We start from the raw sequence: 22,179 nt of genomic DNA, 5'->3' as shown, positions 1-22,179 counted from the left end.
GTCCAGTCTCCCTGAGGTTCTCCCTCTTCATACTGTACAGTCTCCCCGAGGTTCCCCTTCTTCGTAGTGTACAGTCTCCCTGAGGTTCTCCCTCTTCATACTGTACAGTCTCCCCGAGGTTCTCCCTCTTCATACTGTACAGTCTCCCTGAGGTATCCCCTTCTTCATACTGTACAGTCTCCCCGAGGTTCCCCTTCTTCATAGTGTATAGTCTCCCCAAGGTTCTCCTTCTTCATAGTGTACAGTCTCCCTGAGGTTCTCCCTATTCATATTGTACAGTCACCCAGAGGTTCTCTCTATTGATATTGTACAGCCTCCCTGAAGTTCTCCCTCTTTGTACTGTACAGCCTATACATGTCCTAAAGCTGATTCTGAACACGTTACTAAATACAACTGTTCCACTCATGGATTCAGTATGATTAACCGGCGGACGGGATGCCAGCTGGCGGCATTGTCGGCTGTCGGGATTCCGGTGTCGGTATCCTGACTGCCGGGATCTCGACAGCCAGCAAATTAAAGGCATCCCCTGCACATATAGTCAGCACATCATTATACAGATATTAAAGACAATAGCATGAAGTGAAAACTAGTGTCATATCCTACAGTGCCATGTCCCATGCACTACAAAAGCAGTATAAAAACCTCTGAATTATGTTTTCATGCTGTAGGTGGGAACCATACGGTAATACTTAGCTATGGAGAACAATTTCCAATGTGTGAATAGTGCACTGCATGTAGGTGTATCTCTAATTAGTAGCGTTCTTAGTGAATGAAATGGTTGTAGATAACAGCATTTCTATACCAGCTCTTAATGAAACTTCTATATGAGGTTACTAATTAAAATGCTCCAAAATGCAACTTAAATATAAAGCGTAGGTGAAGTACAGTAAGGGGCATGTTTGTGTAATTGCTAGTGGGGTAGACCTGGAGAAGGATACATATGCATCTGTCAGGGGGCATGTCACCTGGGTATCCGTTCACATGGTCGACCATGTTATGGTCGACAGTCATTAGGTCGACCACTATTGGTCGACATTGACATGGTCGACATGGACACATGGTCGACGCATGAAAATGGTCGACGCGTGGAAGGTCGACACATGAAAATGTCGACATGAGTTTTGTAACTTTTTTTTCTTTTGGGGAACTTTTCCATACTTTACGATCCACATGGACTACGATTGGAACGGTAAAGTGTGCCGAGCGAAGCGGCAGCGGAGCGGAGGCACCATGCCCGAAGCATGGCGAGCGAAGCGAGCCATGCGAGGGGACGCGGTGCACTAATTGGGGTTCCCAGTCACTTTACGCAAAAAACGACACCAAAAAAAAGTAAAAAAAATCATGTCGACCTTTTCATATGTCGACCTTTCACGTGCCGACCATTTTCGCGTGTCGACCATGTGTCCATGTCGACCATGTCAATGTCGACCAATAGTGGTCGACCTAATGACTGTCGACCATAACATGGTCGACCATTCATACCGGAACCTGTCACCTGCCGGATGGCTGACGTGACAATACGCAATGCATACCCCCAACAGTCCCACTTTTCAGGCACTGCACCACCCATGCAAGAAACTACCAAACATATCCTCAGGGGGCGCTATAATTATATATAGAAACTCCAGGAGCTGAATGAAGGTTGTATGGACCGTCCTGTAATATCCCTAGGGATACATATTGTACAGTAAAAGCAGAAACATAAGAAACTGCTTGGGGTGATAACTGAGGATGAAAAAAAGCTGCACTCTCTGCGGACCACATACAACTCTGCAATTTAATGATAGTGAGCCTGATTCAGATATGGCTGGAGAGTGCAGTCTTACATGGAAGCAGCAGCGGTGCCCAGATATGGTAATGCAGGAGATGTCTGTTCCTGCATGCATTTGTGATCCAGTGCTGAGTGCGAGGATGCAACATCGGATCACCTGCGATACCGTCGGCCGGCTGAGTGACCCACGGGGCCATGTAAGTCAGCCTCCACAGCTCCTACCAAGAGGCCAGGAAATCTCCATCTTCCGATGTAGATCTGGGCTTGGCACTCCACCAAAACGGAGGCGTGGACTGCCGTCGCCGACCTCTCCCCTCCCCTACACGACTGCAGACTGGCAATCTCTTGACGTCTGCAGCTGTAGTGCGTCCGACGATACAGGACCCGTAATACACATGCGCTGACGGGTCCTGCAAGTGCACAAAGTACCAGCCATAGGAATTTTGCATCTCTTTCCACAGATCCTTCGGGATCTGAATCAGGTCCAATAATACTACGGTGCATAAAAATTCCAAGATATAAAATCTCATAGTGAAAGATAGCAACAGCACTACCATGGAAAATAAGGAACAGTGGAAACAATTTCTTTAAATTACGTTATTGCCCATATAAAATGGGATAGAAACATAGAACCTAACAGCAGATAAGAACCACTTGGCCCATTTAGTCTGCCCATAGTCACACAATTACACACTAGGGCTATTTTTTTTTTGGTCAGGAGTCAATTAACCTACAAGTTAAGTTTTTGGATTGTGGTAGGAAACCGGAGTACCCGGAGGAAACCCACGCAAGCTCGGAGAGAATATACACACTCCACAACGTTAGGGCTTTGGTGGGAATTGAACCCGTGAGGCAATAATACTAACCATTGTGCCATCCGTATAATGGGTCTAATTCAGTAAGGATTGCAAATTCTGCTAATCAGCATTCTGGGGGCCGCCCATCGCAGGGCAATGCCCCGCAGGGCAATGCCGCCTAACATACTGACCGCTCCTTAATGAAGCAGAAACTGCGATCAAATCGCAATTTCTGCTTCATCGTAGAATGGAGCGTTGCGTTATAACACCATTAGTAGGGCGCGGTCCGGAGAACGCAGGTGTGTCCGGATCGTTACAGCTGCGTGACGCCACACACTGCAGCTGCAACCTTGAGAATCCAAATGACTGTTGGTTGAAGAACCATACATCTGGAACAAATTTGGTGCAAGCACCTTTTTATTGTTTTATGACTTGGTGCTGCAACCTGGTGGCCAGGTTTCATGGTGGTTCGCTCAAACTCTATCTGGGAGATCATTAGTGGCGATGACTCTTGGATCTACAGTTTCAACCCTGAGACCAAACAACAGTTGGCCAAGTGGACCCCAGTTTGGGCCGCTAGACGTTCTGACGTGAGCGCAGCATGGCCAAGCACATGGTGGCTGTTTTAGTGGCCAAGACTGGTCATGTAGCTACAGTACCACTCATGCATCATCACACCGTCACTGGGGACTGATACGCCAACCAACGAATGCCGCAAGTGCTGGAAGTAATTTCCAGGCACCGTTCAAGAACTCATGCTCATGGTGCCCTTCTCCATCACAACAATGCACATGCCCACAAGCCCAGAAAAGTGGTGGATTTTCTGGGCCATGAATGCGTCCAGGAGCTTGGTCATCGGCCGTACAGCCCAGACTTGGCCCCCTGCAATTTCTTCATGTTCCCACAAATCAAGTGCAAGATCTGTGGAATTTGTTTTGAGTCACCGGAAGATGCAATGGAGACCGTCATCCAGCACGTAGAAGACGTACCTGCTTCGGACTGGTCCAGCTGCTTCACCAAGTGTTTTGAGCGCATTCAATTGCATATACTCCTCTGGTGAATACTTTGAAAAAATATAATGTTCATTTTGTAAATGTAATACTTTTGTGCATCTGGAAACTTACTGCACACCCCTCGTTTGAGGACACATCTGAGTGTGACCCTGCAGGAACGTTGCCACCTCCAGGGCAGCCCAGTGAGCTGGTAATGGATAAAATAGGGACATTTACTCTGCTGAGTTGCCCTGAGATAGACTGCAAGGTGCGGTGCCAAACAGCCCAATTTGACTGTGCAGTATATAAAGGATAGGGTGCAGCCAGGGCCGGATTTACAATGGGGCTGATGGAGCTGCAGCTCCAAGCCCACACTCCAAAATAGGCCCACCACATCTGCAGACAATCTCAGTGTTACTGTAGATAGGAAAAAAAATTCCTTCTACCTCAACATCCTTGGCTCAGCAGCCCGCCCCTTCCGGTAATCAACAACCCCCCCCCCCCCCCCCCCCTTCCCGGATGCAGCTCCGGTGTAACAAATGCTGCTGCATGATGGCGGTGCAGGGAAAGGACCTCCCTGCACCACATACTCACTGAGACCCGGTGCAGCAATGCCTTTTCTGCATCACCTTACGTAACCGCCGACAGCGTCACTGCCGCAACCAGACTCCACAACGCAGCCTAGGGCAACGGGCAGTCCGAGCTTCAGCTCCGTGAAGGTAGACCAGCGGTGACACTATCGGATCCTCTGTCTTGTGCCGTGACTGAGGTGAATAATATTATACTGGCATGTTTCAGTGGCAAAACAGGCGGGCTCTCACAGACTTCTCAAAGATTATTGATTAGGATGGTTCTGTGTGCAAAGTCTGAGTTTTTACTTTCAATTCGGGACTATGTCTAGCTGGAACGCATTCTCCTACAAACAATAAAAAGACCTCCTATTTCTCAGCCTGGAGCCTTTAGGTTTTCTAACTCAACAATGTGTATTACTGTATATGTTCTGTAGTAGAATTGGTTGGTCATGTTTTAAGGCAGTCAAATGAGGCTAGAGCATAGCTATACCTTTTGGGAGCCCATAGCGTAATTTCTACGGGCCCTCCGGCACATGCACACACACTACAACACTACCCTCACCTCACGGCATACTGAGAGTGCTAACTCGCTCAAAAAAAAACACTTCCCTCCCGAAGCAAACTACTTCAAGCTACATTTGTCCCATTCCTCCACCCCCCCCCCCCCCCCCCCCACCCCACAGCTGACTATTTAGAGATTAAGGCCCTCATTCCGAGTTGATCGCTAGCTGCCGTTGTTCGCGGAGCAGCGCTCAGACTAAAAATCGCCATATCTGCGCATGCGTATGCACCGCAATGCGCAGGCGCGTCGTACAGGTACAATGAGCATCGTGGGTTTACACAGAGTCTAACGAACATTCTCACGGCCGAACGCAGGAACATTGACATGAAGTGGGCGTTTCTGGGTGGCAACTGACCGTTTTCAGGGAGTGTTTGGCAAAACGCAGGCGTGGCAGAAAAAACGCAGGCGTGACTGGGCGTTCGCTGGGCGGGTGTGTGACATCAAAAGCCGTCCCTCCGTCGTTAGAATCAACACACACGAAGAGTAACTACAGGGCTGGTCTTGTTTTGCACAAAAAGATTTTGCAGGCGCTCTGCTGCACAAGCGTTCGCACTTCTGCAAAGCGAAAATACACTCCCCAGTGGGCGGCGACAATGCGTTTGCACGGCTACTAAAAACTGCTAGCGAGCAGCAATCAACTCGGAATGACCACCTTAATTGGCTCCCAACACAAAAATTAACTCTAGCATGTGTGAGCATGTACATGGGCCGGCGAGATGGGCCAAGGGAATCAGTATGGTACCCCGACGGCAAGCATAGCGTGTCTCCTCACCCGCAGCGTGGTGAGCTTTGCTCGCCACACTAATTTATTCCCCCTCGCCACCCCTCCGAGTGTGGATTTGGGGCCCTGGTCGGGATTTGACCACCAGGATTCCCATGGATGTCTGGATTCCGGCGTCGGTATTAATACCACCGGGATACCGACCGTCAGGAAAGTAACTGCTTCCCAGGCCAAGTTGTTCTATCTACCATCAAATTCTAGGTTTCTATATTTCTAAGGTTTCAGACCTGTCACCTGCTTGCTGCTGTTCTAGCCTTAAAAAAATACAGTAATGTGGTACAGTATGCTGGGCAGGATATTCATTAAAGATTGCGGTGGTTGAAGGTACAGTGGGTGGATAGCTACAGTATGTGTCCTCCAATAGCACAATTCACACCCCCCTATCAGTAACCATACCCCACTATGCTGGTCACACCCTATTGGCGTTTCTATAATGGGTGCAGTGTGTGCGGTGCACACGGGCGCCTGAGTCCCAGGGGGGGCCACACCGCACCTATTTCTTCTATACTTACCTTTCCGGAGTCCATCGCTGGCCGTGTGTGGGCTCCCTCCTCTCCCGTAGCCGTTGTGCTGCTGCTAGCGCACTGACCACTAGAGACTCTGGCACAGTGCCAGAGTCTACAGCGCATGCGCAGGACTCCGAAAAAATGGCGCGGCGGCCATTTCTCGGAGTCCTGCACATGCGCTGTTGACTCTGGCGCTGTGCCAGAGTCTACAGCGCTCAGAATGCTAGTAGCGGTGCGACGGCTACGGGAGAGGAGGGGGCCCACACACGGAGTCTGCACACGGGTCCCCTCCTCTCCAGAGACGCCCCTGTCACACCCCCTGCAGCGGCACAATAGGCCCTTCAAAAATTTCAGCTCCAGGCCCATGAGGACCTTAACCTGGCACTGGGTGCTGCGTAGTATTATTTGGGTAACCTGTCCAAGCAACGGGGAGGGACCAGTTATATCTGGAAACTGCCCTCCATTAAACAGTGTCCTTGTCTTCTTATTAAGGGGCACATGTATTAACCTGGAGAGGGCATAAGGAAGTGATAAACCAGTGATATGTGCAAGGTGATAAAGGCACCAGCCAATCAGCTCCAATATGTAAATTAACAGTTAGGATCTGATTGGTTGGTGCCTTTATCACCTTGCACATATCACTGGTTTATCACTTCCTTATGCCTTCTCCAGGTTAATAAATCTACCCCTAAGAGAGGCAGGTGTAGTAAAGTTGGTATGATCATAAGGGCCTACACTGGGAATACTGTGCACCAAACATCTATGTATGACCTATTCTGTGACAGCTGTGCCAGTGCACACATGGCATATCTTCATGCCAGACCATATTTGTATTTGCAAAGCCTGGCACTTATTTACATATTTTCTTTACTCCCACCCTCCCGTTGCATCCCTTTGCAAAAAAAATGGTCTTGACCTGACTATTGGATACGTATGTGTTCCTTACGGTGTTTTCCTGAACATGACCCCACTGTAAACCAGGTTAACATTAATTTCTGTTTGTAACCAAACAAAATAAAGGATTATAAACTATCTAAAAATAGTAAAAAAGTGACTCCCGGACATGCCATATACATTATTTTTACTGGTTATGGACAGAAGTGATTGGAGAGATATATTTTCATATTTAGAAAGTGTGAGCATTACCCAAAACAGGGTCCACAAGGGTGCACCAAATGAGACTGTGGTGAAGACTTATCAAAGCTTTAGAGAAACAAAAGTACCAACCAATCAGCCACTTTTCAAACACAGCCTGTAGAATGACAGGAGCTGATTGGCTGGTACTTTATCTCCAAGTCTTGACAAATCTCCCCTTTAATTCTTAGCCAACTATGGGGGCACAATTCAATTCAGTGACAGTTGAGGAATTAGCTCTCAGCGCTATTCAATACGGCGCAGCGGTAAGTCGGAGAATGTCTGTTCTCCCGGTCTAAACAGGGTGTTTTGTCGGGAGAACGGGCATTCTCCGACTTAAGTGCCAATCGCGACGCTGTTTTTGCCGCGCTAAGGGCAGAAATCAGCATCGTACCGGCACTTTTTACGGATTTCTGCTTGCACCCCTCCGTCGTTGGGTATCAGATGGCGCCGTATTGAATAGCGCCTGGAGATAGTTCCCGTAGCTATTCAACTGTCACTGAATTGAATCATGCCCTATGTTACTAGTTTCCATAATGTGGATAAAGCCGCCCACCGACTCCTAAGCATCCAGCATAGAGCAGGGAAGCATCGAGGTTCTATGAAAAATCTGTGACATGACTGATGAAGCAACAAATCATGTATAACTGTCAATTGTGTATATATATATATATATATATATATATATATATATATATATAGGATAATTTTATATTTTTTATGAAAAGCATCCCAGTATATTATCGCTATTAATTCCTGGTGTCCACTACTGTAACTCCTTTCATGCATTCTCCCTCATTCCTCTGGTAGGAGATACTATCGTTGTATTCAAAGCTCTACTGCTTGAGGATAGTCATTTCCATATACTATTAATATCCTATCATCAGATTCTTAAATTATGGATTTATGATAATTTTTTGGGGAGGGGGAGAGGTGACAGCAGCACTAGGTCTATCCCCATTCAGAAGGTTTCCATGGCAACTAGCCATGCCTCATTCACACAGTTTCCACGACTACCTTTGGTCTTGTTACCTTGGTGACAAACCACTGTTCATTGATAACATCTTCCTGAGAACAGAACGCTCTCGCCCATCCTCCATCCTGCGGGGGATAGAGGCGGGTGGAGACATGCAGGTTTTATGAATGACTTAGGATGTCAGACAGATAACCCCCAAAGAGGTGTCTGTGGCTGCTGAATGCTTTTTATGTATTTATTTTTATTTTAGAGGCAAGAAGTGTATTTCATATCAGAATTCCACTGAGCTGTCTAAAGGATGGCCATTGTGTATCAGCCCCTAGACCTACCCTTCCAAAGTCTAATGACGGGTAGTGGGCTTGCTATGTCTGTGAGATTACATGCATTCATAAACTATATAAGTAGGATAAAGCTAAAAGCGTGTAGGCTTACACCCCTTTCCTTTTCCACTAGTGATGCGGGTCGCAGCCGGGAGCCTGACACGGGTGCTACTCGGCTGCGACCCACATCAGAGCCCCCTTTCCCACTGCACTCACCAACCCGGCATATTGCCGGGTTGGTGATGCGGCAGGGTTGGCGCTGGGAGATCACATGATCTCCCAGCGCCGCTCTTCCATACAATGTGAACGGGAGCCGTGTCGCATCAACACGGCTTCCGTTTACACTGCACAGCTTACCGGGTTTAACTCGTGTTCAACCCGGTAAGCTACCCGGGTATAATTCCCGGATCACTTGATCCCGGTTTTTGCAGAGGGAGCCGTTTCCACTAGCAAAAAACACGGGTAAATGCGCGCCCCCATGCATTTACCCGTGTTATTTGAGCTAGTGGAAAAGGGGTATAAGATACAGTTCATACGAAAAGTATTCACAGCGCTTCACTTTTTCCACATTTTGTTATGTTACAGCCTTATTCCAAACTGAAATAAATTCATTTTTTCCCCTCAAAATTCTACACACAATACCCCATAATGACAATATTATTATTTTTTTAGATTTTTGCAAATTTATTACAAATAAAAAACTAAGAAATCACACGTACATAAGTATTCACAGCCTTTGCTCAATATGTTGTTGATGCACCTTTGGTAGCAATTACAGCCTCAAGTCTTTTTGAATATGATGCCACAAGCTTGGCACAACTATCTTTGGGCAGTTTTGCCCATTCCTCTTTGCAGCACCTCTCGAGCTCCATCAGGTTGGATGGGAAGCGTTGGTGCACAGCCATTTTCAGATCTCTCCAGAGATGATCAATGTCTGGGCTCTGGCTGGGCCACTCAAGGACATTCACAGAGTTGTCCTGAAGCCACTCCTTTGATATCTTGGCTGTGTGCTTAGGGTTGTTGTCCTGCTGAAAGATGAACCGTCACCCCAGTCTGAGGTCAAGAGCGCTCTGGAGCAGGTTTTCATCCAGGATGTCTCTGTACATTGCTGCATTCATCTTTCCCTCTCTCCTGATTAGTTTCCCAGTTCCTGCCACTGAAAAACATCCCCACAGTATAATGCTGCCACCACCATGCTTCACTGTAGGGATTGTATTGGCCTGGTGATGAGCGGTGCCTGGTTTCCTCCAAACATGACGCCTGGCATTAATGCCAAAAAGTTCAATCTTTGTCTCAAGAGACCAGAGAATTTTGTGTCTCATGGACTGAGAGTCCTTCAGGTGCATTTTGGCAAACTCTAGGTGGGCTGCCATGTGCTTTTTACTAAGGAGTGGCTTCTGTCTGGCCACTTTACCATACAGACCTGATTGGTGGATTGCTGCAGAGATGGTTGACCTTCTGGAAGGTTCTCCTCTCTCCACAAAGGAATGCTATAGCTCTGACAGAGTGACCATTGGGTTCTTGGTCACCTCCCTGACTAGGGCCCTTCTCCCCCAATCGCTCAGTTTAGACGGCCGGCCAGCTCTAGGAAGAGTCCTGGTGGTTCCGAACTTCTTCCATTTACGGATGATGGAGACCACTGTGCTCATTGGGACCTTCAAAGCAGCAGATATTTTTCTGTACCCTACACCAGATTTGTGCCTCGAGACAATCCTGTCTCAGAAGTCTACAGACAATTACTTTGACTTCATGTTTGGTTTGTGCTCAGACATGCACTGTCAATTGTGGGACCTTATGTAGACAAGTGTGTGCCTTTACAAATCATGTCCAAGCAACTGAATTTACCACAGGTGGACTCCAATTAAGCCATAGGAACATCTCATGGATGATCAGTGGAAACAGGATGCACCTGAGCTCAATTTTGAGCTTCATGACAAAGGCTGTGAATACTTATGCACATGTGATTTCTTCGTTTTTTATTTTTTATAAATTTGCAAATATCTGGGGGAAAAAACACCCTTTTTCACGTTGCCATTATGGGGTATTGTGTGTAGAAATTTGAGGGGAAAAAATAATTTATACCAGTTTGGAATAAGGCTGTAACGTAACAAAATGTGGAAAAAGTGAAGCGCTGTGAATACTTTCCGGATACACTGTATGTAGAAATAAAGTGACTTACTGAATAAAGCAATAATGTATATCATTTTTTAGAACTTAGCAAGTTAGTAACTTTGGGTTGACAGCATGCACAAATGGGTTTTAATTGTTTATTTTAATATTAATGGCTAATTACGATGGAAAAATGCAGGACATTCATTTTAATACGTAAGTGCTCTTACTTAACTCACTGGACCACACTAATCCTCCATGTCTGGCCAGCTCCTACTATAATTAATTATTGCTCCGCCCACAGCGCTTGTAGCAGTGCGAGCAGGACATGCTATCTTCAGCTTGAAGTTGGCTTTCCTCAAACTGCTTCTTGTGGTGGTGTTGTCACCACCTTCCCTGTAAACTCCCCATGTAAATTTGGAAGGTTGGATGGGGATTACCGGTATCTATTATTTATCTCATGGGGGAGATGTACTAAGCCTTGAAGAGAGATAAAGTGGAGAGAGATAAAGTGCCAGCCAATCAGCTCTTAACTGTCATTTTTCAAACACAGCCTGTAACATGGCAGTTAGGAGCTGATTGGTTGTTGCTTTATCTCTCTCCACTTTATGACTCTCCAAGGCTTAGTACATATGATAGTCTCTCATAATACCACCTTTTTTTAGATTTTGGATGCACTATTTGCGTTAATGGTCAATTTTCTGTGACTTATACCAAACACTGTCCAGATGTGGTTTTATGTTTGTTTTATAGATTTCATTTTCCTTTTCCATTCTGTCCTTGTCATTCCATCATAAGAGCCACTCACATTTATCAATAAAAATATGGGAATCGGGAACACTGGATCGGGGGGAACATCCTGGGTGCACAGTTAATAATTTAGGGTGTAACCTCTCCCAATGCCTATGGCAGTGTAAGTTCTAAATATGGACTTGGTGCTATGGCCCTTATTCAGCATGCTGCGGCATCTCATTGACTGGCAGAGGCGTTCACGGGGCAGGAGATGGCGTTGCAACAGGTGTTGGGGGGCACGGTCCGAATAAAACGGTCTGGACCGTTTGCGCGGTGGGCCGCTGCGGATACACGACGACACATGCAGCCACCCGAAACATGGCGGGTAGCCATCTGCCTTAGCAGCTAGGCTGTGTGGGCAGAGGGCTACCCTAAACATGCGAAAGCTTCGCCGCCATGTGTTGCTGTTGCATGCCAGTGCGGGGGGAAGGGGGGGGGTCACTGGATCCAGCATGCGAGACGGTCTTGCCCTGTGCTGGGCGTCCCGCGCATGTAACTGTAATGGAACGTAGAGGTGCAATTTTTTCGCACATCTACGATCCATGCTGCATTAGGCCCTATGTCTGTGCCTGTGCACTTAAGGGAACATGATACTGAAATGTTACTTATTTTAAAAGCAATATAGATTTAGAGCTCTTCAGATGATTTGTTTAAACAGTATTAATTAAAACTAGCACGTTTTCTACCATTCGCATTCATTTTGTCCTTGTGTCATGGGAATCAGTCGATACAATAGGTATTTACTGCTGCATTTATAATCAGCTGCATTACGGTGCACTGTAAACAGATGCATCTGTACAGTAGTTTGTTCCATTTTCTAGGAATATTAAGACGGGTCACCTAATGTGTTCATCTACCACCACAGTGGATCATTAGTGATCAACTGGTCCTAAAAGACCGGTTGGTCATATTAAAAAAAAATATCCACTATGCGAACGATTCAGAACAGAACCTTATTCAGATATTGCCGTCCTCTTGGCAACTTCTGCCTATGCGCAGCAGACTTCCTGTCCGTAAGGACACTGCAGCTAGTCACATGCATGAAATATCTGATAACAGACAGCAATAGGCAATAGGTTGCACTCAGTAGCGGATCTTGCCACGGGCAAGCAGGACTTTTGTCCGGGGCGCCACCTTCCGGAGGGCGCCAGCGCCGCACCATGGCAATATCCGCTACTGCCCCCAGCTGCCCGCTGTGAGGGGAACTAGACGTGTAGCGTCTAGTTTCCCTTCGTGGGGAGGACCTTTACTGTGCATTGCGCGATGACCTCATCGCGCACCGCACAGCAAAGGTCCTCTCCACGAAGGGAACTAGACGCGTAGAGTCTAGTTTCCCTTCGTGGAGAGGACCTTTGATGTGCGGCGTGCGATGACGTCATCGCGCACCGCACAGCATTTCAGCGGCGCTACTCAACAGAACAGGGGGCGTAACTGACCATGCCCCCTGTATGAAGCCACGCCCCCATTTCCCGCCCGGGGTGCAAAGAGCGCTGGAACCGGCCCTGATTGCACTGAAGCACAGAAAATTGATTAGGATGTTAGTTAACTTATGTTATGTCACAGCATAAATGTAAGTATGACACATCTGTATTTTAGACTCAGCTGTCTTTTCTTTGCTTATTGCGGGTCATTCCGAGTTGATCGCTAGCTGCCAATGTTCGCAGTGCAGCGATCAGGCTAAAAATCAGCACTTCTGCGCATGTGTATGCGGCTCAATGCGCAAGCGCGACGTACTTTCACAAAAGCCAATGCAGTTTCACACAAGGTCTAGCGACGCTTTTCAGTCAGTGCTGGCCGCAGAGTGATTGACAGGAAGTGGGTGTTTCTGGGTGGTAACTGACCGTTTTCGGGGAGTGTGTGTAAAAATGCAGGCGTGTCAGATACAAACGCGGGCGTGCCTGGAAAAACGCAGGCGTGGCTGGCAGAATGCAGGGCGTGTTAGTGACGTCAAAACAGGAACTAAACAGTCTGAAGTGATCGCTAGCTAGGAGAAGGTCTCGAGCAGCTCAGAAACTGCACAATTTTTTTTTGTAGCAGCGCTGCGATCCTTTCGTTCGCACTTCTGCCAAGCTAAAATACACTCCCAGAGGGCGGCGGCTTAGCGTTTGCACGGCTGCTAAAAGCAGCTAGCGAGCGAACAACTCGGAATGAGGGCCTTTGTTTTTTGGGGGAAAAACCTTACTTTACCGAAGATCAACAGATACAGCAATCTTACATAACTGCATACAGATCAAAGCCAATAACCACACCAAAATAAAGGCAAATGGTGTAACAAGCCCAAGGATCCATTGTATAGGGGCAGGTTTACAGTTTTGTGCTTTTCTTTAGCAAAGGGGGGCTTTAGGAGGGGATGCAACATAGAGGGAGGAGAAGGAAGGCAGGGGAGATAGGTGGAAAACTATAAGGTTACTCCTTGGGTGAAAGAAGCGGGAGAACTAGAGGATTCAGATGACCATATAAGATGTTCCCATCAAAGGTTTTAGAAAGGATATTAAAGAATTATATAAAACAAGTAAAGGGGACAGGTTTGGTTCCACTTGACCACCATGACCTTGGAGTTAAGCTCGTAAGTCTTTGTAAGTTTACTTTGGCTCTTTTTCTATATTTCCCACCATCCTTCTGTTTAGTCTGAGGTTGATTTTCATCTTGTGGCCACATCCAGAGGGGTTGGCTATAGTCCCATGGACTTTAAACGTCTTAATAATATTTGCATCTGCAGCCACAGGAACATCAAGATGCTTGCACATGGCCTTACAGCCTCTATCTTTGACTGCTTGTCTATCATTTTCAGGAGGAATGAAGCATTGTTTCAATGAGCTGTGGGCCTGATTCTGATTTTTCTGCAAACCCGCTGGATGACGTACAGAGCTGATGGCTTGGGGTCTTCGCGTGAGCAGTTCTGTGCATGTGCAGAATGGGTCATGCTTGATCGCATGCAGTCCCCACTTATCCGCAGCATGACTGACATACTGTGGCGTTTGGGGGTGCAGACTGGGAACTTTTGACAAAATGGGGGGGTCTCCCCATATTGTGGGCGTCGCTGAGTCCAGGGTCTGTGTCTGCGACTTCCTGGACCCGGCAAAGGTGTTCCGACACCAGATGACCAGTCCAAGTAAACCAATGGTCGCAATGGTGATCAGACGTGTGCATCTTCGGACTGCTTCCTTGCGGTTGCGCAATTCCGATAACATCAGAATCAGGTCCCGGAAGGGAATCAACGAATTTGTCCACATCTGTATGTAGCAGATATTGGAAGACATACGAAGGAATACGACTTGCCATAGTCTCTACTGAAGAAAGGAGCCTAAGTAATACCTTCAGACTGATGGCATAGATCCGACCTATCCACGAGATAAAAAGTTGAAATTGATTATTCCAGACTTCTATGTCAAGAGGTTCGGTCAAAAGAGCAAATATTAGAAGGGAGTTTTGAGGCACCTTTGCTGAGTAACATTAGAAATAATGAATAGGAAGAAGGTCATCCCATTGGCCAATACCATTAGCTAGGAATAGCAAGTACAGAACTGAGATTACAGATAATTTATCTTCTAAACCTATCAACCCGAACATGAAGGACCATGAAACACCTTTTTAGTGTCTAGAAATGTACCAGCTGGCTGTTTATGTTCATGCATAGAATGGACCACAGATCGATGGCACGTCTGGTATTGTCTGTGCCTTGCCTGCCCTGGGATGAAGCCAACTTGGTCTGGAAGAATAAAGAAGGCACGATGATGTAGTCCCTACCATTTCTTTTCATTTTCTCGATCAGGCCGCGTACTTTATTTTGCCTTGATTTATTTTCGAGAATGGGGTCAGCATTGCCTGCTTTGTAATAAAAAACATCTGCTGCATATATTTTTTTTTTCAGAGGGTTGGCAGCCCTATGTGAAAGCAGGGACTTCAACTGGCCTCTGAGGATGTTAATCTGAGAGACAAGGGGTGTAGCGAGAGAGAGAGAGCGAGAGAGAGAGAGATTATGTTGAGCTAGAAGAGCCGTGTTTTCTGATTCTAGAGCAGCTGAGTTTTGGCTGCAATAGAGTTGTTTATGAATCTACACACTGTCAGTGGCCTTGTGGACCTCCTACACGATGCCTGGTGCCATATTATCTGAGGAGTTATTCCCAAAAGGCAGAGTTGATCTCTAGGAACTTTGGTTGATGTAGTCGTCCAAGAGTCACGTCTGTGCTCTGGGGTGAAAGATAAACAACAGCTTGACCTGACTAAGGGTAGGGAGTTATACCTACCCCAGTGTCCTTCTGGGTTTTTTATTGTGAGGTTAAAACCACCTTGATACAGAAGTGGGTGTAATCCTAGATTCAGTGGTCTTTTCTTGGACTGATGGCATTGGGTGTAAAGAGCTACAAAGAGTTGCATGAAGGGGGTGTAGTCATGCCATATTTGGGGCATACTTGCTTTGTACCCACCCCACTCTCAGTGACCCTATATGTGGTTAGGCTTTAAGCAGTATGGCATTTACTACATGTGGATAAACATAAACTTGCATGTAAAGACGGAATGGCTTATAAGCCTTATATGTATAAAGATATATAACAATAAAAAATAGAGTAAATATTACAATATTCAAGAAGACAGTTCTGTACAGGTGTAACACACTGGAATCATATGTCAGAGACCATGAACCGCTGTGGAACTGGTAAAGTAAGTTTGGCATCCTCTGTCGGGAGGTGTTCGAAGTGATCCTTTACTCTGTTCTACAAAAGCGGATACCTGGAAGCAGGCAGTGACTGCGCTCAAGGCAGCAATATCAGATGGGAGTTTGGGCATCCTTGCTGAGTAACATTAGAAATAATGATTGGGAAAGAGGTCATCCCATTGGCTGACACAGTTGGCCAAAGACTGAAATGCAGAAGTTAGAGGCAACCAATACTGTGGCTAAGGAGAATACCTGAGAGTGGAGCTGCACTCCACTTGTAGGTTGGCCACCATTGCACCAAGGATAAAGCTTTATCAACCCGAAGCATTTAAGTGACTAAACTTCTGAGCACTGCTTGAGCGAGGGCCTTAGATGAATTCACAAGACTTTGTCGAGTAATACATCCTCAACACTTAGGCACATCATACACTATCCTCCCGTCACCACCTACAGTATCCTCTCCTCTTCGCCACAGCTCTGATAAACATTTTGTCTACAATATAAAATTCATATAGTACAAATCTAATCATTATTGTTATATGTTCCATTCGGATCCACCCACAATATATTAATGGATATTACATAATGTGGAATTTCCTGTTTCACCTTATCCCAATTGCTTTGTAAGGTTGACAGGTCACCACAGTCAAGCTCTCACCTGATGAAGTACGCAATCAATTTATCATTTTCTTTATCAGATCCCTACATTTGTGCACATTCTAGTCATTACAGGGTGACAGGTATATGAACATGGATGGGGCTAATCACAGGGAATGAGGGGCAGATGTATTAACCTGGAGAAGGCATAAGGAAGTGATAAACCAGTGATATGTGCAAGGTGATAAACGCACCAGCCAATCAGCTCCTAACTGTTAATTTACATATTGGAACTGATTGGCTGGTGCGTTTATCACCTTGCACATATCACTGGTTTATCACTTCCTTATGCCTTCTCCAGGTTAATACATCTACCCCTGAGTACGATATTCTATGTACCAAAGGTTCCCAACTTATGATGTTGTTACGCCAAGTGGGATCTGTGAACTATACAGCAACTGTGTTTTTTACTTATTTTATTTTATAAAAACCTTCCGTGTAATTCTATTAACATATTTTGTTTAGGTTTTAAAGATTGTTATGACAACATTGTATTTTATGTATGCATCAAGTCCTATCTATGCACAATATGGATATCACTGTCATCTTACATATTATTTTATATAGCAATAGAAGCATTTCAATTATTTAGAATTGTTTAAGATTAAAACCAAGTAGCATGCCTCCCGTCGAAACGCGTTGGTAACTTTTCCAAATAGTTGTAGTTATTATCATTTTCCCATGGTTACAACTACATACTGTATATTAGATTTGCATTAAAAAAAGCACTACTGCCTTCAAAAATAAAATGCAATTAAATATAACATACGTTCTGTTTTGTCTTAGCCTCTGATTTAGAAAACATTAATACGTATATATATATATATATATATATATATATATATATATATAGTGCTGTTTTGTTTTTTTTCCTCTGGGTATTTCATGAAAGTGAATTGAGTTTGTTCGGATACCATGTTTGACAAGTCAAATGTAGTACTTGAAAGTGAAGGAGATAAAATTAATTCCCAGGTGGACTGACTTCCCAGAATGCCACAGCCAGGACAAAACAATGAGGACAGTTATTTAAAGCCTGAACTAGTTACAGTGGATCAGAAATGTACCGTGAGCCACAAATCTTGCAGACAAATCACAAGGCAATTGCTGGCTGTGTCCCAGAATAAGATACAGGTCCCCTCTCTAGATGAAAGAGATAACAAAGCTAAGCGAGACATTTCTGAGAGAGGAATCAGATCGATTGGGTACTGGTGTAGGGAAGTGTATTAGCAAAACATGTCAGGTTGGTGTTAAGAACAGGTAAACGACCTGTGCATAAGGAGGAGGGGAGAGGTCAGTGTGTCCTGATGTCTGTGTATTAGGAGGAGGGGAGAGGTCAGTGTGTCCTGATGTCTGTGTATTAGGAGGAGGGGAGAGGTCAGTGTGTCCTGATGTCTGTGTATTAGGAGGAGGGGAGAGGTCAGTGTGTCCTGATGTCTGTGTATTAGGAGGAGGGGAGAGGTCAGTGTGTCCTGATGTCTGTGTATTAGGAGGAGGGGAGAGGTCAGTGTGTCCTGATGTCTGTGTATTAGGAGGAGGGGAGAGGTCAGTGTGTCCTGATGTCTGTGCATTAGGAGGAGTGGAGAGGTCAGTGTGTCCTGATGTCTGTGTATTAGGAGGAGGAGAGAGGTCAGTGTGTCCTGATGTCTGTGTATTAGGAGGAGGGGAGAGGTCAGTGTGTCCTGATGTCTGTGTATTAGGAGGAGGGGAGAGGTCAGTGTGTCCTGATGTCTGTGTATTAGGAGGAGGGGAGAGGTCAGTGTGTCCTGATGTCTGTGCATTAGGAGGAGGGGAGAGGTCAGTGTCCTGATGTCTGTGTATTAGGAGGAGAGAGGTCTGTGTGTCCTGATGTCTGTGTATTAGGAGGAGGGGAGAGGTCAGTGTGTCCTGATGTCTGTGTATTAGGAGGAGGGGAGAGGTCAGTGTGTCCTGATGTCTGTGTATTAGGAGGGGAGAGGTCTGTGTGTCCTGATGTCTGTGTATTAGGAGGAGGGGAGAGGTCAGTGTGTCCTGATGTCTGTGTATTAGGAGGAGGGGAGAGGTCAGTGTGTCCTGATGTCTGTGTATTAGGAGGAGGGGAGAGGTCAGTGTGTCCTGATGTCTGTGTATTAGGAGGAGGGGAGAGGTCAGTGTGTCCTGATGTCTGTGCATTAGGAGGAGGGGAGAGGTCAGTGTGTCCTGATGTCTGTGCATTAGGAGGAGTGGAGAGGTCAGTGTGTCCTGATGTCTGTGTATTAGGAGGAGGGGAGAGGTCAATGTGTCCTGATGTCTGTGTATTAGGAGGAGGGGAGAGGTCAGTGTGTCCTGATGTCTGTGTATTAGGAGGGAGAGATCTGTGTGTCCTGATGTCTGTGCATTAGGAGGAGGGGAGAGGTCAGTGTGTCCTGATGTCTGTGTATTAGGAGGAGGGGAGAGGTCAATGTGTCCTGATGTCTGTGTATTAGGAGGAGGGGAGAGGTCAATGTGTCCTGATGTCTGTGTATTAGGAGGAGAGGAGAGGCCAGTGTGTCCTGATGTCTGTGTATTAGGAGGGGAGAGGTCAGTGTGTCCTGATGTCTGTGTATTAGGAGGAGGGGAGAGGTCAGTGTGTCCTGAAGTCTGTATATTAGGAGGAGGGGATAGGTCAGTGTGTCCTGATGTCTGTGTATTAGGAGGGGAGAGGTCAGTGTCCTGATGTCTGTGTATTAGGAGGAGGGGAGAGGTCAGTGTGTCCTGATGTCTGTGTATTACGAGGAGGGGATAGGTCAGTGTGTCCTGATGTCTGTGCATTAGGAGGAGGGGAGAGGTCAGTGTCCTGATGTCTGTGTATTAGGAGGGGAGAGGTCTGTGTGTCCTGATGTCTGTGTATTAGGAGGAGGGGAGAGGTCAGTGTGTCCTGATGTCTGTGTATTAGGAGGAGGGGAGAGGTTAGTGTGTCCTGATGTCTGTGTATTAGGAGGAGGGGAGAGGTCAGTGTGTCCTGATGTCTGTGCATTAGGAGGAGTGGAGAGGTCAGTGTGTCCTGATGTCTGTGCATTAGGAGGAGGGGAGAGGTCAGTGTCCTGATGTCTGTGTATTAGGAGGAGGGGAGAGGTCAGTGTGTCCTGATGTCTGTGTATTAGGAGGAGGGGAGAGGTCAGTGTGTCCTGATGTCAGTGTATTAGGAGGAGGGGGGAGGTCAGTGTGTCCTGATGTCTGTGCATTAGGAGGGGAGAGGTCAGTGTGTCCTGATGTCAGTGTATTAGGCGGAGGGGAGAGGTCAGTGTGTCCTGATGTCTGTGTATTAGGAGGAGGGGAGAGAGAGGTCAGTGTCCTGATGTCTGTGTATTAAGAGGAGGGGAGAGAGAGGTCAGTGTCCTGATGTCTGTGTATTAAGAGGAGGGGAGAGGTCAGTGTGTCCTGATGTCTGTGTATTAGGAGGAGAGGAGAGGTCAGTGTGTCCTGATGTCTGTGTATTAGGAGGAGGGGAGAGAGAGGTCAGTGTCCTGATGTCTGTGTATTAAGAGGAGGGGAGAGGTCAGTGTGTCCTGATGTCTGTGTATTAGGAGGAGGGGAGAGGTCAGTGTGTCCTGATGTCTGTGTATTAGGGGGAGGAGAGAGGTCAGTGTCCTGATGTCTGTGTATTAGGAGGAAGGGAGAGGTCAGTGTCCTGATGTCTGTGTATTAAGAGGAGGGGAGAGGTCAGTGTGTCCTGATGTCTGTGTATTAGGAGGAGGGGAGAGGTCAGTGTGTCCTGATGTCTGTGTATTAGGAGGAGGGGAGAGGTCAGTGTGTCCTGATGTCTGTGTATTAGGGGGAGGAGAGAGGTTAGTGTCCTGATGTCTGTGTATTAGGAGGAGAGGAGAGGTCAGTGTGTCCTGATGTCTGTGTATTAGGAGGAGGAGAGAGGTCAGTGTGTCCTGATGTCTGTGTATTAGGGGGAGGAGAGAGGTTAGTGTCCTGATGTCTGTGTATTAGGAGGAGGGGAGAGGTCAGTGTGTCCTGATGTCCTTGTATTAGGAGGAGGGGAGAGGTCAGTGTCCTGATGTGTGTGTATTAAGAGGAGGGGAGAGGTCAGTGTGTCCTGATGTTTCTGTATTAGGAGGAGGGGAGAGGTCAGTGTGTCCTGATGTCTGTGTATTAGGCAGAGGGGAGAGCTCAGTGTGTCTTGATGTCTGCGTATTAGGAGGAGGGGAGAGGTAAGTGTGTCCTGATGTCTGTGTATTAGGCGGAGGGGAGAGCTCAGTGTGTCTTGATGTCTGTGTATTAGAAGGAGGGGAGAGCTCTGTGTCCTGGTGTCTGTGTATTAGGAGGAGGGGAGAGGTCAGTGCACTGATGTCTGTGTATTAGGAGTACGTGGATAGGTGGGAGAGGTAGTGAGACCTGCATAGCATACTGATTACAAATACTACATTTTTTATCCAGTGGGCTGAATCTTACCCTGTTAAAACAACCACAAAATCCATCATATTCCAGCCATTGCGTAAGTAGGATCCTTTGTGGAATGCAAATCCCAATGCAATGATCTTAATTCCAGTTTCAAAGCAGAATATTCCAATGAAATAAGGTTCTGTATCATCCTGAGAAGAGAAGAGCAGTTTCATTTATATCATTTATTTCATTATAGATACTGTATGCGAGTTGTGTAACAGGGTCAGACTGTCAGGAGTCTGGTTCGGGCAGTCATACAGCACTGGGTCAAAACTAAACCAGTTAATCAGCCAGACTGGGGCCAATACAAATATAAACACAGACACATCAAGGATAATGGGCAAGAATCGTGCAGGAATACACAGGGACGGGATGTACCTGACACCCAGGACCACTGAAACAGGTGGCGCGTTATATTAGATTTCTTATTCTCTAGTGTGCGCTGTCTCTCCATTCTGTCTCTGTCTGCGCAGCCCTATGGAGCCCAGCTATAATGAGGTCCCAGCAACAAGTATGAGTATAGGGGATAATTCAGAGTTGATCGCAGCAGCAAACTTGTTAGCAGTTGGGCAAAACCATGTGCACTGCAGGGGGGCAGGTGGGGGCAGATGTAACATGTGCAGAGAAAGTTAGATTTAGGTGGGTTATTTTGTTTCTGTGCAGGGTAAATACTGGCTGCTTTATTTTTACACTGCAATTTAGATTTCAGTTTGAACACACCCCACCCAAATCTATCTCTCTCTGCACATGTTATATCTGCCCCCCCTGCAGTGCACATGGGCCCTCATTCCGAGTTGTTCGCTCGTTCTTTTTCATTGCATCGCAGCGATTTTCCGCAAACTGCGCATACGCAATGTTCGCACTGCGACTGCGCCAAGTAAATTTGCTAAGAAGTTTGGTATTTTACTCACGGCATTACGAGGTTTTTTCTTCGTTCTGGTGATCGTTGTGTGATTGACAGGAAGTGGGTGTTTCTTGGCGGAAACTGGCCGTTTTATGGGTGTGTGTGAAAAAACGCTGCCATTTCTGGGAAAAACACGGGAGTGGCTGGAGAAACGGGGGAGTGTCTAGGCGAACGCTGGGTGTGTTTGTGACGTCAAACCAGGAACGAAACTGACTGAACTGATCGCAGTGGCAGTGTCGAGCTATTCAGAAACTGCTTAGAAA

General features: G+C 46.5%; 1 protein-coding gene across 15 annotated transcripts in view; it reads right to left on the bottom strand.

Annotated features, from left to right (window-relative positions):
* The window catches only part of CACNA1A (calcium voltage-gated channel subunit alpha1 A), a 502,477-nt gene that overhangs the window by 350,899 nt on the left and 129,399 nt on the right, over nt 1-22,179 (bottom strand). For all 15 annotated transcript variants that reach the window (XR_010180475.1, XR_010180476.1, XM_063931156.1 and 12 more), the window contains one exon: nt 21,022-21,161. Coding sequence is in view for 13 of the 15 variants with exons in the window: in XM_063931156.1 (XP_063787226.1) it covers nt 21,022-21,161 (140 nt within the window). In the remaining 2 variants the exon portion in view is untranslated. The remainder of the gene's footprint in view (nt 1-21,021; nt 21,162-22,179) is intronic.

Source organism: Pseudophryne corroboree, chromosome 6 (genome assembly GCF_028390025.1).
Source record: "Pseudophryne corroboree isolate aPseCor3 chromosome 6, aPseCor3.hap2, whole genome shotgun sequence".
Taxonomy (NCBI): Eukaryota; Metazoa; Chordata; class Amphibia; order Anura; family Myobatrachidae; genus Pseudophryne; species Pseudophryne corroboree.
Note: the sequence above shows the minus strand (reverse complement) of the source record. Positions and strands in the feature narration are given on the sequence as shown.